Here is an 18,419-nt window from a genome sequence, read left to right as displayed (position 1 = left end):
GCACTATTTACTCCTCTCTAACCCTTCTCTGTATGAATTTCTCACTCCAGGATTTCCAAACTGTGATTGATATTTGTAGCACATTTCAAGCATGGCCTTTCACTCTTGCAGCTAAGTATTTGGGATCAATTTTCTTATCTATCTGGTCCCTAGATGCATCACACCTCCTACCTCAAAAACACCATCACTTTGTGATGTAGTCTTCCACTGCTCCCTTGTGCTCACTAAAATGCTCTGACATCCATTTGTGTCCTTGAATCAGTCTTTTTAAATGCCACATTGCCATAGAAACTGTGGTCCAATAAGTTAGTTTCTAATTCCCCATCCACTGAATCATTCATTTTCTCCTGCACTCTCTCTGCAGGCTTGGGAACAATGGGCCGAGGCATTGCCATTTCTTTTGCAAGGGCCAAGATTCCTGTGGTTGCTGTAGAAGTAGACCAAAAGCAGCTTGAAGCTGCAAAGAAGATAATAACTTCCACCTTGGAAAAGGAAGCATCCAAAATGCAGCAGAATGGCCAGCCTTGGTCAGGACCAAAAATCAGGTTCAGTTCATCTATGAAGGAGTTTTCTAGTGTAGACTTAGTTGTTGAAGCAGTATTTGAGAATATGAAGCTGAAGAAACAAGTCTTTGCTGAACTGTCAGCTGTGTGCAAGCCAGAAGCATTTTTGTGCACCAATACTTCATCCCTGGACGTGGATGAGATGGCTTCTGCCACCAATCGACCACACTTGGTCATTGGCACACACTTCTTCTCACCAGCTCATGTAATGAAGTTGTTAGAGGTTATTCCTAGCCAACACTCTTCTCCCACTACCATTGCCACTGTTATGAACTTAGCCAAAAAGATTAAGAAGATTGGCGTAGTCGTAGGCAACTGCCATGGCTTTGTTGGTAATCGAATGCTAGTCCCTTATTATAACCAGACATATTTCTTGTTAGAAGAAGGTAGCAAGCCAGAAGAGGTAGATCAGGTGCTGGAGGAGTTTGGTTTTAAAATGGGACCCTTTCGAGTGTCTGACCTTGCTGGGTTGGATGTGGGTTGGAAAATTCGCCAAGAACAAGGTCTTACTGGACGCACATTGCCTCCTGGTACTCCTGTCCGAAAGCGGGGTACTAGAAGATACTGCCCGATTCCTGATATGCTCTGTGAATCAGGACGCTATGGGCAGAAGACAGGGCGAGGGTGGTATCAGTATGACAAGCCATTGGGAAAGGTTCACAAACCTGATCCCTGGCTTTTCAAATTTCTGTCACAGTACAGAGAAACCCATCATATTGAACCCCGTGTCATTAGCAAGGATGAGATCCTTGAGCGCTGCTTGTATGCACTCATCAATGAAGGGTTCCGTATCTTGGGAGAAGGGATGGCTGCTGGCCCAGAGCACATTGATACCATCTACTTGAATGGGTATGGCTGGCCAAGGCACAGGGGTGGACCCATGTTCTATGCTTCCACAGTTGGGTTGCCCACAGTTCTGGAGAAGTTGCAGAAGTACTACAGGCAGAATCCTGATATTCCCCAACTGGAGCCCAGCGACTACCTAAAAAAGCTGGCTTCCCAGGGAAACCCTCCTCTGAAAGAATGGCAAAGCTTGGCAGTGCCCCACAGCAGTAAATTGTGATTCAGGCTGTGCCTCCCATGCTGGCATCGGGTAAAACTCACTGGATTTCAATAAAGTTAATTCCAAGAATCCACAGTGTGAGTACTCTGAAATGCAAAGCAAAGGAAGTAATTGGTTACTTAACCTTTTTTTTTTTTTGGTATTTTTTTCTTCTTGATTCTAATGAAGGAAATCTTTATGAATGTGCTTTCTATGCCTCTGAATGTGTTCCTTTCAGATAAATTCCATGATAATATATGCAGCTAAGTCATAAACTTCTTTTGTGTTTTTAATCTCACATACATATTATTAATGGAAAATCCTGTGGATCATATATTCTCTCATGGTCACTCACCTCCTGAGCACATGGCAGACCTGGCATCCAAAGGGCATTAATCCAACATGGAATCCTGTGTTGAAGTTGGGTTTGTACCCTCAGAGGTGGGGTGGAGATGGTTTGTAGGGTAGAATCAGCCGTGAGGATCTCTATGGGAGGGGGCATGAAACACTGCCCAAGGATAAGCAGATTAGTAGCCAGAAAGAGGCCCAACATAGCTGGAAATTGGTGAGGGCACCAAGTATTTGAGACCCAAATAGGGCACACCAGGGCAACTTGGCAAGTCATGTTCCTGGGATCACTTCTGTCCAAGGCCCGACTCCCGTGCACAGCTGTGCCTGCTGCTTGCAAGGGGCTCAGCAATGTTTGTAGTTTATTCCCTGGGACATAGAACATCTGCAACCTGGTCTTTTCTATTCAAGGAGGAGTAACAGAAAGACTAAGTTGTTAGCTTATGGAAGGATCTTAGTGATCATCTAGCCTTTAAAGATTTCTTAATTCTTCAATAGTATAACTATGCCAGTTTCCCTGTCAAAATAAACTTTTGTGAATTCACATGTGGATATGGTTGAATCTGAAATACCTGAATTGATTGCAAAGCAAGTTTTGTATAGTTTTGTTTCACTATAAGTGCCCTTCTCTGTGTAACTTTTTGCCTTATGTGGTTCAAAGTTCAGGGGCTAGTCAATATAAAAATCCATACAAATTTTGAGAGCTGAATTACTCATAATATCCAAAACTGTAAACAGCCCAAATGTCCATTAACTGATAACCATGTGGTATGTCCTTAGAGTAGACTCTTACTCATCCATGAAAAAAGATGAAGTTCTGATATCTGGTACAGCATTATAAACTTCCAATACATTTTACTAAGTGAAAGAAGCTAATCACAAAACACCTTACATTGTATAGACATTTAAGAACATGTCCAGGGTAGGCAAATAGAAACAAAGTAGATAAGAATTTTCCTGAGTCTGTAACACTGGAATGGGGAGTGACTACTAATGGTTTTTAAGGAAATGTTCTAAAATGATTGTGGTATTATACTAAAAAGCTGTTAAGTTTTGTAATTTAAAATAGTGACTTGCCTGGTATGTAAATTCTGTCTCAATAAAGTTATTACTCAACAGATAAATCGTTGCTAATATTGTTTTCCTTCAGTATGAAGCAGATGAGCTGCTTTTGCAATAGTTTCACCTGTGAGAGAAATTTGAAAAGCCAGGAATCAAGTTATTAGAAGTCCTAATAGAACTGGGCATGGTGGTGCCAGCCTGTAGCCCCTGCGAGGAAGGAGACTGAAGTGGGAATATTGCTTGAACCCAGGAATTTTAGGCCATCCTGGGCAACTTAGCAAGACTCTAAGAAATCTTGAATGCATGGAATATGAGTTTTCCATTGGGAAATAAAAAGAATCAAAACTAAATATAAAAATCAAGTGTTTGTGTTTTCTTCTTATTGTTTGGCAATACTTGGAATGGAACCCACAGATGCCATACCTCTGAGCTACATCCCTTTCATTATTTTGAGACTGCATCTTGTTAAGTTGCTAAGACTGGTCTGGACTTTACCATCCTCCTTTCTCAGTCTCCAGAGTCACTGGGATTACAGGACTGTGGCATTGTCCCTGGCTAAATTCCTTCCCTTCAGAGTAATTTTTAAGATGTATACTACTAGGTTTTATATAACTTGGTCTTTGAAATTAAAGGCATCAAAGGGAAAGATTCTTGAAAGTGGTAACTGTCTCCAATTTGTTTTATTTTCAAATTAATGTAGGCAAAAACCACATTAACTTTTTCTTCTACAACCTTGAAGGAATTTTATTGTTCTTAAAACTGATTTTACTCCCACAGTATCTTCTAGTTTGAGGTTTGGGAACCATGAAGATATTTCATGAGGCAATAACCCCTGAAATTTTATGATAAAGTTTGTGTAAAAGTATATGAGCACACTTCTTAGAAGAGGTTCCATATGTCACATCATATTCCAAAAGGGGGTCTATGAACCCATAAAGGTGAAGGACCAATACCTCATATAGAAAATGAGAACAAATGTAAGTTCATGTATTTTATATCAAAGGAAGCAAAACTAATTCTAATTTGGGTTCTCAGTAGCAGAACTGGAAGTACTATAATGTTAAATATATTGCAAGGTAGAATAGTTATATCTGAGAAGAACTTGGTCAAAAATTTTTGATCCAGAAAAGTACCAGAAGTATAGATTTTTGTTATCTAACATTTATGAAGTTTGCCCTGGGTAACTAACAGTAATCTGAACCCATTACCTATTACCAAACCATTTTAACATATTGCACCAACTTGTCATTTCTAAATTCCTTATTATTGTGTTCTATATAATATATATCAATATAATAATATATCAATATAACACTAAAATATGTAATTTGTAAGTCAATAATCATCCTTTTTAGAGATGTATCCTAAAAATTTAGATAATGTGTTTCCCAGCTCCTCTTTCAAGAATGAAAGGTTTTTTTTTTTTTTCCTCCTGGCTGCTACAAGGCTGCCAGAAGACAGCTTTTGCTCATCCATGTTCTCCCAAGTCATTGGCATCCTATGACTGTTCAATAACATGGTTAATTTATACCTGGTCCCCTTGACACAAAGCTGAAGGTCTGAGGTAGTCTGGAGCTCCCATTTTCACTGAGTGAGTTGAGGCCTTTGTTGGTACTCTATTGGGAGCTTGATTTCTTATATTTTTTATTTTTGTGTTGGGAATTCAAACCATGCCTCCTGCATGGTAAGCAGACTACCACCGACCTACATCCTCAGCCCTCCTCCTCTTTTAATCCCCCCTACCCTTTCCAGAGGAACTGATGCCAAGATCACTGTTTCAACTCTGCAACCTCCATCTCTGAGTTACTTTATCATAAACATAGTCTGCACACAGCTAATTGCTTTCCAGCTAAGCTGGGAAGGCTGCAGCCCTAGACAAACTCCGTGTTACTGTGGAAAGGAACCGGGGAGCGCTGGAGCTGTGGGAACCCGGCCCCAAGCCGCCGTGCACCACTAGAGACTAGGAAAGACAGGTTTGGGAGTATGGGGCGCATAGGGGCATGGGCGCATCCCTGCGCGCAGAGCGGGGGGTCGGGAGTGGTATATGCGGTGTGCATAGCCTTCCGTGGAGGGCGTGTGTGTGTGTGTGTGTGTGTGTGATTCTCCAAATTCGGAGGGAAGCATTACAGGGAAGCGTGTGTGAAAGCACATTCTACATTGCAAGGTAGAATGGTTATGTCTGAGAAGAACTTAGCCAAAAATTTTTGATCCGGAAAAGTATCAGAAATATAGATTTTTTGTTATCTAACATTTATGAAGTTTGCCCTAGGTGTATATTTGCTTATGATATTAGCTAACAGTAATCTGAAACCATTACCTATTACCAAACCATTTTAACGTATTTCACCACCTCGTCATTTCTAAATTCCTCGTTATTGTGTTCTGTAATGTACACGTATATTAATATAACCTGGTTAGACCAAGAAACCGAGGTGTGGTGGCCCTGACGGCTTTTGATCAGGGACTGTGGGAGGAACACAGGAGTGTGCGGGATGTATTTGCCCTTGGTAGGAGGCGACACCAACGCCCACATACCAGGTCCCGGCGTGCAAGCGTAGGCCGGGCTCACCGAGGGGAGAATGACAGAAGCAGCCACTTGGCAGACCACTCCTGTCCATATGTGGGTGCACGTGAGTGTGGGACTCCAGAAGAGGAGCCAGACCCAATCCGGTCGCAGCGCCTTCTAGCCCGAGAAGGCCGCTGACGCCGCAGCGCCCTCCTGCGTCTGCAGCCAGCTCCGCATTCAGTTCATCCAAACGCTGCTTCCTAGGATTCCTACCTGGGCTCGGCTCAGGGCTGCCGGACGGACGGACACCGCGCCCGCCCTGGCGAGGAGCTGCGCCGCCCGCAGACTGGACTTCCAGCAGTGTGACGGGCTCTCGATCTGTGCCACTCACAGCCATGGCAAGTGCTTCAAGCTGCACTGGTGCTGTCACCTAGGATGATGACACTGTAAGTGGAACCGCGGTCCTGGGGGCGCCCGCGGGGCTGTTCGGATTGTGGCCGGCGCGTTGCGGTCGGTGACTCCTTGCTCTCCTGGGGCTGTAGCGCCGCAGGCTGGAGCCGCGCTGGGCTCCGGGTCGCTAGAATTGCCCTGGAGCGCAACGCCTGGCGCTGCCTTGGTAACGGGAGGAATTCCTGGGAGGGGGACTAGCTCTGGTCACTGGCAAGGCGTCCTCGTCCTGGCCAGACAGGACTCCCTTTTTCTTTTTCTTAGGGACCCGAAACGTCCAGGCCACGTGTTGAGAAGTCGGTGGAGTTGATGGCCAGCGGAGGGAAAGCTTCTTTTCGGGGTTAGATAGTGCAAGAAGCGCCTCACTTTCTTCCTCACTTGCCTTTCCGAATGCTGATTAAAAGTGTCCCTCAATAGGTGAATGGATAAAGAAAATGTGGTATATATACTTGGTGGAATGTTACCCAGCTTTAAAGAAGAGTAAAATTATGGCATTTTCCAGTAAATGGTTGGAGTTGGAGAACAGCATGCTAAGCGAAATAAGCCAATCCCACAAAACCAAAGGCCAAATGTCTTCTCTAATATGCAGATGCCAATTCACAATAAGGCGCGGGGGTGGGGGCACTAGGGAAGAATAGCATTACCTTAGATTCGGTAGAGAGAAGGAGGGAAGGGGAGGGGATGTGGAGATAGGAAAGATAGTAGAATGAAACAGACATTATTACTGTATGTATATATGTGACTACATGACCAATATGATTCTGCAACATGTACACTCAGAAAAATGACAGATTATATCCCATCTATGTATAATGTATCAAAGTGCATAAATGCATTCTACTGTCATGTATAACTAAAACAAATTTTTAAAAAAATTAAAAAAGAGTCTTGGAAGTCAAACTTGTCCCATTGATCATATTTCAACTGAGAAAGCGCTGAAGTGGGAAGAATTGCTTCCAGGAAGTTTAAAGGAACGATTTTGGAGGGCACACTCTTTAGATACCCAGTTGCAGCATTTAGAGCCAAGTATATGAGTGTGTTTAAGAATTAGAAAATAAACTGACTTGCAGGTATGCTTAAAGGATCTTAATTTAATTCATGAAAGCCAAAACTACATTGTCTTGGACCTTTCTCTGTATCCTGCCTTTGATTTTTATATAAGTAGCCATTTAATCAGAATTCCACAATTTGATAAGTTCATGATTTTTGGCCTGTTCTATCTGATGAATCATTTATTTTTAGAAATACATTTTGAAGTTAGTTTTCACATAACTTAGAATAGAGGCTTTGGAGGTGCTTATTTAGAACGCAAAATTTTCAAGTGAACTTAAGTTGAACATTGTTTTTGTTGTCGGTTAGAAGAAAAATAGTTCACAACGGGAGAAGCCCTATTTAATAAAATCCTTATTTACATTACTTGAACATGATTGAATATTTTGATTGAATTTATGAATTAAAGGATATATAATGCTTGCATTTTCTTTATAAATTCAACATACATGGAGCTGTTCTGATTTTTTGTGTTCCCTCTGCTGATGGGTCAAGTTCTACCTATCTATTTTATGTGTGTGTGTGGGGGGCGGGACTGAGGGGTCAGTAATGGCATTTGAACTCTGGTCGCCACCATACTAGGCAAGTGCTTTACCTCTGAACCACATCCCCAGCCCTTCTTATTTTCTATTTTAAGAATTAGAAAATAAACTGACTTGTAGGTACGCTTAAAGGATCTTAATTTAATGCATATTTTCTATTTTGAGACAAGATTTCAATAAGTTGCTCAAGCTGGTGTGTATTTTTTCCCTCCTTGTTGTTATTGTGGTCAGATATATTCCCATTCCTTTTGGGAGTAGTTTACAGAGTTGGGAGTAGCAACTGTAGAAGACCCACAATGCTAACATCTACACAAAATCTCTTTAATCATTTCCAGGGGAAGCATCAATCATAGTGCGAGGTGATTATGGTTAAATATGGTTCAGATTAGTGCCCGTTTTTATTTCAGCTGTGTCCCTTGTGAGTACATAGTTACTGATGGGAACCTTACCCTCTAATCAGATAGCATGCTCTTTCATTAGTCTTGACTCTTAAAATATTCTTCCTTCTATGGGTGAACGTACACTTTCTAACTTGTTTTCCACTGTTCTTATTTGTACCTTCTTGTATAGAAACAATCTAATTCTTTTTCTGATCATGACTGTTTCAACTCATCCGATAAACACATACATAGGAATTTCTTGCAGTCATAACCTATCCTTTGTATCCCTGGCCATTTACAAAATGAAATAAGTTCCCATGGGTTTTCCTGAAATTGTAGAATGCATATTCACTAAATGAAGTTAGTTAGCATTTTCCTCCCAAATCATTGTTTTGTCCCATCTCCTTCTGCCCTTCCTTTTATGGGATAGTATCTGGGATCCTAAGCATTCTTTTTTTTTTTTTTCTGAACATTTGCTAATGTATTTTTGATCCTGGGAAAACCGCAACCACCAGAAAGGTAGGCAGTATCTCAGTTGTCATGTGATCAATCCAAAGTGGAGCAAAACTGATCTCTCTTATCTTGAAGTACATCTGCTGCTGCTAGAGTCCCATTAGCTATTCTAATATCTACATCTCATCATACTAAACCTACTACTGTCACATTGAATTAAGCTTGCTTTCATCTAATGCCATTAAATAGACTTTTAAATAAACATTTGTGGCAAATAAGTCACAGCTTATTCATTTTAATCTTATGGGTATCTGTTTGGACACAGGTGACAGATCCCTTAGGTATTTTTCCCTATTAAATTTTGTTTCATTAGAGTTAGCCCATTATTCAACAGAGGTGTGGAATCAGGGTCTTGGTAAGTTTCTTCAAAGCTCCTCCATACATGAGAAAGTTGATAGGGGTCTTTCCATACAATGGATGCTCCAGTTTCATCAGCTTCAGCAATTAGAATGCAGGGGATTTTTTTTTGCATGAATTTATTCATTTAATCCTCACAACAGTCTTGTGAAGTAGATGCTCTTGCTATCTTCATTTTTTCAACTAAGAAGCTTGCCCATGGTCACAAATGCATGTGTAGTGGCCAGTGGTAGTTGCTCATCAGAATGTGACAGGCCACCTGGCACCAGGGCTGCTGGTTACTTGGTTCCACAGAAGGAACTGTGAGGATGAGGTCAGCTGTTTTAAATGATTTTTGAAACAAGCAGAAATTAACAAGCAGAAATAAGTAAAATGAGAATGACTTCTGATTTTAAGAGAAGGGCAATGATCTGCAGCATGGATGTTTTTGGTGTGGTTTTGATTTCTATAAATAGATTTTAGTAAATAATAAATTATTTGAATAAAAGATTCTATTTTTGTTGTTGTTGTTGTTGTTTATTTGTGGTGTTGAAGATTGAACCAGGGCCTTGGACATGTTTGACAAGTGCTCAACCACTGAGCAACATCCCCAGCCCTTTTTATTTAAAAAAAACAATTTTTTGTTGTTGTAGATGGACAATAAATATTTATTTATTTTTATGTGGTGCTGAGGATCGAACCCAGTGCCTTACACAGGTGAGGCAGGAGCTTTACCATTGAGCTATAGCCCATTCCCATCCCCAGCCTTTTAATTTTTTTTTTTTTTTTTTTTAGATGGGGTGTTGCTAAGTGGCCCAGGCTGGCCTCAAACTTGACATTCTTCTGCCTCAGCCTCTCTAATAGCTGAGACTATGGGTATATAACACCACTCCTGTTGTTTTTAAAAAGGACAAAAGTTATTATTTGTATGAAATGAAGCCTCAGTCATGTCATATCCTCAACTAATTCCTAACTGGTACAAGCCTTTTTTTTTTTTTGGTTGATTTTTTTCATAAATACTATTTCATTACTGGCTTACAAACCTGTTGAACATGGGGATTTAAACCAGATACTTTGGAGGGCCCTTCCATGGTAATTTACCAGACTCTCACATCATTTCATGCCAAGAATGGAAAATGAAAAGCTGCCCCCTTGGCCTGGTGGAAGGGGAATAGTGACGTATCTCTGGCTAGCACAGGCTGGATAAATCAACATAGGTATGTTTCCTGGATTGTGTTCCCACAGATTGTAATGTTCCTTCAAGACTGGCAGAGGTAGATTAGCTATCTTTCCAGTTTCGGCCAAACTGAATTAAATTCGTTTTTCCATTGTTTGCTTATTTCTTATGGAGGTGACTGAATCCCGTCTATGGGAACCCCAACTGTGTTGAGAGCCACTTGGGCTGCTGGTCTGGAATGCTGGCAACTATCTGAATTCATTCTCTTATGTCATAGAATCTCATTGATTACTGAAAAAAATATTTCTGGAGAAATTGTTTTTTTTATTCTGAACAAATATAGGAATACATGTTTGAGAACCAAACGTTGTCCAGTAGATTAGCTTTCTTAAAAAAAAAAAAGGAATGTTTTCTACACAGAATGTAGAAGGCAGAATGTTGATCTAGAAAGAGGGAGCACTGGAATCAGATACACCTGTGCTTAATCATGGTCCTTTACACTATAGCAGTGTGACTGTGGACAGGTAACTCAACTCTCTCAGATTGTCTTCTCTTTTGCAAAATAGGAATAAAAACCCTACTTCACAGGGTTGTGAAGCTTAAACAAATGCAGAATTCAGTAAGAGTGGCATCAACTCCCCCCACCACCACCACCAAAGAAAACGGTGAAAATACTTCATAATATAATGACCTCATGGCAGGCTCTTGACTTGGACTCTGTGTTTCAGAATGGCTCTGCCCATTTTCTAGTTATGGGGCTTTGAGAAGTTAGGTAACCTCCTCATTTTCAATATGGGGATAATAATAATAGCAGCCTCATAGTGTTATGATTATCCCTGGAGTTGTGTAGAAGCAAGAAAACAGAAGAGCTTGAAGGACACAAAAGCATACACACACACACACACACACACACAAAATGACTGCTATGGCTAACTTTATTTTCAACCCCAGGGTCCAAACCGGAGCTACATCTGTTTGTTGTATCACTTTAGTCTCCCTTAACCATTTTAAAGCAATTAGACATTTTTTATAACATTGAATTTTTGAAGAGTCCGGGTTAAGTATTTCTGAGTGTCCCATATTACAAACTTGCCTAATTATTTCCTCATGATTAGATTTCGGTTAAAATTTTTGTCAGGTGACCTTGTATCCTTATAGCATCACAAGAGAAGGCACAAGATGTCAGGGGCTCCACTATTGCTGCTGCTGACATGGTTATTACCAAGTTGCCCTGTTGTAAATATACCTTTTCCCTTTGGGATTTTTATTTATTTATTTATTATAAATTACAGTGTAATTTTTTTTCAATGTGAAATTTGCATAGAGAAACTTTAACACTGAGTGAATACCCTGTTACTCAACCAACTTGCATGTCATCATTTCAGCATCTGCTGACGATCCTTGAATGATTTCATATTACATTGATGGGTGCAAAAGAGTGATCTTCTCTAACCGACGTTCCTCCAGCCCTTCGACGGCATCTTCTCTGTAAAGAGGATTTTCTCCTCTCTGCCTGCACTTTTTCATTTTATGTGTTACTAAAGATCAATTGATTCTTTTTATTCAGTGTGTTATAATAAAGTATCGTAATTCTTTTCAGTGCTTTCATTGTCTTAAGTTTGGCCAGGAAGAGCCCCTTCAAGCTGGCCCTTGTGTTCTGTGTCCTTTTGACATGTCCGCTGATGGTCCTTTGGAGGTTACCTACCTCTTTTCTCTCTAGCTGCCTGTAAGGTAGTCTCTTTGTTTTTAGTGCTTTATACTGTCCAAATGTGGAATTCTTTTTATATTCTATTTTGTATTAATTTAGTCTGTGAATTGATGTCTTCCATCAATTTGAGTAAGCCCTTGACACTCACTTTTCAAATACTGCACTTTCCACATTCACATTATTTTCTTCTTCTGGATCTGTGATTAGTTGTGTAGTTTACATTTTTACTTCATCGCTTTTAACCACTGTTTATAGTGTGAGTCCCTGTGTCACTACCACTGCATTCTGGAAAATTTCTTTGGATATGGCTTTCAGTTTATTAACTGTTCAGCTGGTTTAATCTACTGTTAAACTACTTCATTGAGTTTTTCATCTTACTTTTTGTAGTACATTATAGCTCTTCTGTGTCTTTTTCAGGTAGCCATTTTGAAAAACCGACTTTCTCATTTTTTACAGTTATTTCTCTATACTCCCGTTTTCAAGTACTTTTATTTCTTCCAACAGGATAGACATGCTCATTTTATATTGTGTGTTCTAGTTTGGATCTTGAGTGTCACCCCTCAAAGGCTCCCCTTGACATCCCTTGAAGGCTTGGTTCCTAGACACAGGCTTTCCTGGAGGTGGTGAAAACTTCAGGAGGTAGGACCTAGATGGAGAAGGAAGGTCACTGGGGGCACACCTTTGAAGGGTGCACTTTGTCCCTGGCCCTTTCTTCTTTTTGCTTCCTGGCTGCCACGACATGAATAGCTCTCCTCCTGCATGTACGTCTGCCATGATGGGCTGCCTCTTGGTAGGCTCAAAGCCACAGAGTCATGTGACCATGGATTGGAGCCTCTGAAACCATGAACTCAATAACTCTTTCCTCCTTTGTGATGGACAGTTGATTAACATGTTGTCCTACTGAGAGTTCCAGTATTTTAGGTTTTGCAGATTTAATTCTACTGGATTCTACTATGGGCTTTGCTCATTTTCATGTTTTGTGATTTTTTAAAAAAAATATATTTTAGTTGTAGATGGACACAATACCTTTTTATTGATTTTTTTAAAAAAAATGACAGCTGAATGTATTACAGTTCATATTACACATATAGAGCACAATTTTTCATATCTCTGGTTGTATACAAAGTATATTCACACCAATTTGTGTCTTCATACATGTACTTTGGATAATGATGTCCATCACATTCCATGCTTACCCCCTGCCCCCTCCCTCTTCTTTCCACCCTCTACCCTATCTAGAGTTCATTTATGCCTCCCGTGCCCCACCCCTACCTTACTATGAGTCAGTCACCTTATATCAGAGAAAACATTCTGCATTTGGTTTTTTGGGATTGGCTAACTTCACTTAGCATTATCTTCTCCAATTCCATCCATTTACCTGCAAATGCCATGATTTTATTCTCTTATTGCTGAGTAATATTCCATTGTGTATATATGCCACATTTTTCTTTATACATTCATCTACTGAAGGGCATCTAAGTTGGTTCCACAATTTAGCTACTGTGAATTGTGCTGCTATAAACATTGATGTGGCTGTGTTGTGTCCCTAAGGTATGCTGTTTTTAAGTCCTTTGGGTATAGACAGAGGAGAGGGATAACTGGGTCAAATGGTGGTTCCATTCCCAGTTTTGCAAGGAATCTCCAGCAATACCTTTATTATTTTATTTATTTATTTTTTATCTATATGTGGTGCTGGGGATCAAACTCAGTGCCTCATGCATACTAGTCAAGCGCTCCACCACTAAGCCACAATCCTGGGCCCTGTTCTGTGATTTTTTTACTGTGAGCTCCTGTTTCTTGGAACATTATCCTTTGGGATTTCCTGCAAATGGGATTTGCTTTTCCTTTTGCAAGATGCCTGAGAGCACTATTGAAGCAGGCTTGCTTTCAACTGAACAAATATCTCAACATATCTAGGTTGCCTGAGAGATTTTTTGGAACAACATGGAACATAGATACATGTACTTAGGAATTCAGTATAACGAGAGAAAGTGAGTATATTAACATTCTGTTGCACCAGATGTTATCACGTGACTACTTTTTGTTGAGTGTTAAGCACCTCCTTTAGGAAAACTGTGGAAATTACCACCTAATTAGAGGCTTATTATGGTTAACTTCAGGTAAATTACAAATTTTGTAAAGTTATTTGCGTTGCCTAATGTGGATAGTCACTTAATTGGTTACCTTTTCTATACTGTCAAACCATTTTAGGATAGTTTCATGTGTAGGGGGAAAAAGTGGGGATGTACCCAGGGCCTTATGCATGCTAGGTGAGCACTCTACCACTGACCTACATCCCCAGCAGTAAGATCACTTTTTCAAGTAACAATGAGACATGAGTTTGCATCTGCTAGGATGGCAATAATCAAAAACACAGATAATAACAAATGTTGGTGAGAAGGTGAAGAAATTGGAGCTATCAAACATTGTTGGTAATTAATCTAAAATGATAGAACCAATTGGAAAACTTTGGCAATTACTTAAATTATTAGGCAGTTCTACTCCTAGATAACCCAAGAGAAATGAAAACAAAAACATGTACACATACAATAAATCATAGCAGCATTATTGAGTATAGAAAAAAAGTGGAAACACCCTGAATGTCTACCTATTATAAATGGATATGTACATATAATATGTATGTGTATCTATATGTGTATATATTCACATACATATGCATATATGTACACATGCATGGACTACTATTCGGCAATAAAAACAAATGGCCTAGAGTAAAGAAACATACTAAAACATGGGTGAACCTTGAAAACATTATGTTCAGTGAAGGAAGCCAGACACAAACCCCTACATATTGTATTATTCCATTTCTATAACTTGTCCAGAATAGGTAAATTCAGAGACAGAAAAAAGGTTTTGCCATGAGCTGGGGGATGGAAGAATACAGAGGGATGGGTGTGTATTGGAGGCAGTGAAAATGTTCTAGAATAAGATATTTGTGGAACTTTGTGAATATACTAAAACACACTGAATTGTATTTTTTAAAAGATAAATTTTGAATTCTGTGCATGATACCAATAAAAATTGCATTAAACACTCTTTATTATATAGCTTTTTATGCTGAGAAACTGATTTCCTTCAAAATGTTTATCTATTTATTGCAGTACTGGGGATAAAACCACATATAATCATATAATATAAAAGTATTGTTTATACTTTGATCTACTTTAATGTAGATTTTTTTCTGGATGTCATATAATTTACTGTTTCATAACTGCTCTTAACTCAGTTCATATCAAGGTAGGCTTGATATGAACAGGCATATTATAATTTTCTTTTGTTTTAATATAAATAGTTTGGTCATTAAATAAGTCTACAAATTTCTTCTTAATTGGACAGTAAATAGATTAAATAGGTGTTAATATCATTAGCATATATACTTAAATAATTATATTTTATTTCTTATAACTTTATCAATTTATGTTTCCACTATACTTACTCTTTCCCTAATGAGTTCTTAATAAATTTGTTCATCTCTTAATTTTGTTAAATGGTAGAGCTTAATCTTTTTTTTTTTTTAATTGGAACATTACAATTATACATAGTAACTGTATTTATCTTGTGAGTCACATTAGTCATGTTGCTCTACCTGGCTATTTTTATAAAATATTGTTAGACTTATAATTATTCTGCCAGTTCACTAATTAGTACACCATGTGAGTGTCCTATAATTGTTTATGACTAGTATTAGCCAGAATATAAAATTAGAAAAACTTAAAAAAATGTGAGACTAACCTGTTACTTTGGATATTTTCTATATCTGTTTCAAAAATAGCCTTCAGCTTCTGTAGAGGCTTAGAAAGCCACTGATTATGTCGTGGGACAGTGTTATTAGTAGTTATTTCTTCTATTGAGAAGCTTACTTTCTAGTCCATCTCTGATACCGTCTCTTTGTGCTGGCTCCCTCTAGTGCCACACTGAAGAACTTCCTCACCCCACCTGTCATCCATCTCCTGCTGTCTGGAGCATTTCCTGTACACAGGGCCCTGAGCTAGATGCTGGGAATACAGCATTGAAGAGGAGAGCCATGATTTCTGCTCTCCTGGCAGGTAAGACACACATGAAATAACTGGTTACACCAATAAATATTTAATCACCACTGCCATTTCTCCTTTTAAAGAGAAACATGGAGTGTGAGATAGAGGTGGGGAGGGTAATAGTAGGGAAGGCCTGTCTGAGGTAGTGTTCTTGTAGACAGCTCAAGTATAGGGAGGGTCTCACTGTAAAGGACTCTGGGATGGGAGGGAGGAGAGAGCAGTACATACAGCGGGAGGGGATTCCTGAAGATTCTGGGGATAATAGAGTATCTGTCAGTGGTAAAAGGAAGTGAAGAGTCCGGTGTGTGTTTTTGTTATAGTTGTTTTATATGAGCTAGCTTGTTGGATATGTGAATAGTTTGATCATGATTTGTATTTTGTTCACTTATTTAACCTTAAAGTCTTCATTTTGAAGATTTCATACTTAGAAAATACCCCCATCCGGATTCCCTATTAATGGTAGAGTTCAATACTATGATTATCAAAATCAGGCCTATTGATCAGTATACTACAACGACATCGATGTTTACAGTAGCTCAATTCACAATAGCTAAACTATGGAACCAACCTAGGTGTCCTTCAACAGATGAATGGATAAAGAAAATGTGGTTATATATGCACAATGGACTATTACTCAGCCTTAAAGAAGAATGGAAAGATGGCATTTGCCAGTAAATGAATGGAGCTGGAAAACATCAGGCTAAGAGAAATAAGCCAGTCCCAAAGTATTAAAGGCAGAATGTTTTCTCTGATATGCATATTCTAATACACAACAAGGGGGCAGGAGCTATGGAATAATATAGATACTTTGGATTAGACAGAGGGGAGTGAAGGGAGGGGAGGAGGTTTGGGGGTAGGAAGGATAATAGAATGAATTGGACGTTATTACTCTCTGCACATATATGATTACACAATCTGTGTAATTCTACATCATGTACAACCAGAAGAATGAGAAGTTATATTCCATTTATGTATAATGTGTTAAAATGCATTCTACTGTGATATGTAACTAATTAGAACAAATAAAAAAAAATCAGGCCTATTGTATCTCTGGTTAAGGCCTGTGAGTTAAAAAACAGATTTCACATTTTTAAGGAGTGATTAAAAATAAAGTGTAGAGGAATATGCCATAGAGCTCTTATGTGGTCCACCAATCCTAAAATATTTACTATTTTGCACTTCACATGAAAAAATTTTGGATCACAGATCTGATCCATAGGCTTTAGTGAAATTTCCCCATTTGTCTCATTTGTCCTTTTTCTGGTTCAGAATCAAATCCAGGATGTCATGTTGAATTCCATTGTTATGTCTCTTTAGTTGTCTTTGATCTGGAAGAATTCCTCAGCCTTTTTTGTGTTTCATGACCTTGATCCTTTTAAAAAGAACTGGCCAGTTATTTTGTAAGATGTCTGGGTTTGTCTGAAGTTTGCTTGATATTAATTTCAGTGAATATGCAATTTAGTAAACTTGCTTTTTTTAAAAAAGGCAAGCATTATATAGATTGCCATCAAATTGTCATAGTTATAATTTTTCATTTTTTAGTTTGAGAACAATACAAATCATAGACTATTCTTCCTCAATTTCATATTTTGGAGTACATTAAAAAATTTTCTGAATGATATTAGTGTCTGTCTCTGTGTCTCTGTTTCTGTCTCTCTCTTTTTGACATTAGTAGCCAGCAGGGGAAATCTCTGATGGTATTTATATTGCTTTTTGTTCAAGAACTAATGAGTATAGTAGAATTTTGGCAGAAATGTAGTTTTGTCTTGGTCTTGCTCCCTGCTTTCAGAAAATAATATATATAATAAAGTTAAGCTATTGCCTTTATTATAATTTTGCAGAATTTTACATTCATTAAAATGAATTCCCTCTAAAGTGTTTTTGTTTTATAAATCTCATTTAGTTATCTAAAACTTCATTTGAATAACAAAGAATTATTACAAGCTATTTTTAGCCACTTGCAAATCTGTGTTTTAGTATTGATATATATGTCACACTGAACTTGTTACATTGTGGCTAAAGCTGTGACACTTGTTTTCATATTTCATTTTAAAGCTACAATCAGTGTGGCTAGTTTCTGTATTTAATTTTGGATTCACTTTAAACAGGATCACAGATTCACAGATGAACCTACATGAAAAGTTTTCCATCTTATGTACAGCTATCATTTTGATAGCCCTTCACTTTGAAAGTAGTATAAAAGTGCTATTTTGTTGCAAATCTTATTAAATCATTGCATCCTTCAAAAATATAAAAATTTAAGGGTCAAATTTATAGGCTTAGAAACTTCTTTTTAGAGACATAATTAAATTTAAAAATTTATGATCAGTATGGTGGGCACACACTGAATATTTGTTAAGTGATTAAAAATTAGACATTAATTATTTTAAAGGACTTGATTAAATACCATACATTCAGATCTGTCCCAGAATTTGTTTCTTGTTCAGAGTAGCCAAACTTACTAAGGACAGTGTATGAATAGTATGTGTTGTAGCATATTATTTCTGTTTTGTGTAAAAATATACAAATATATAAACTTGTCACATTTTTTAAACCTGCAGTGACAGAATATATTCTTTAAAAATCCAGATGTTGTTAGTGTGATAGGAATTACCATTATCTTCTCTAGAAGTTAGGAAGGAAAGCAGATAGAGATCTCTGTGTCAGAGCTTTTCAAGTTTGCTGTAAGG

The 18,419-nt window shown here is 38.4% G+C and overlaps 1 protein-coding gene across 1 annotated transcript in view; it reads left to right on the top strand.

Annotated features, from left to right (window-relative positions):
* The window catches only part of LOC114105189 (peroxisomal bifunctional enzyme-like), a 35,222-nt gene extending 31,980 nt beyond the window's left edge, over positions 1-3,242 (top strand). Inside the window, exon 7 of the mRNA XM_027951568.2 lies at positions 365-3,242. Within this exon, the coding sequence (XP_027807369.2) occupies positions 365-1,626 (1,262 nt within the window). The 3' untranslated portion in view covers positions 1,627-3,242. The remainder of the gene's footprint in view (positions 1-364) is intronic.
* Positions 3,243-18,419: the final 15,177 nt, after the last annotated feature.

Source organism: Marmota flaviventris, chromosome 8 (genome assembly GCF_047511675.1).
Source record: "Marmota flaviventris isolate mMarFla1 chromosome 8, mMarFla1.hap1, whole genome shotgun sequence".
In the NCBI taxonomy this organism is placed as follows: domain Eukaryota; kingdom Metazoa; phylum Chordata; class Mammalia; order Rodentia; family Sciuridae; genus Marmota; species Marmota flaviventris.
This window is presented reverse-complemented; position numbering and strand designations above follow the sequence as displayed.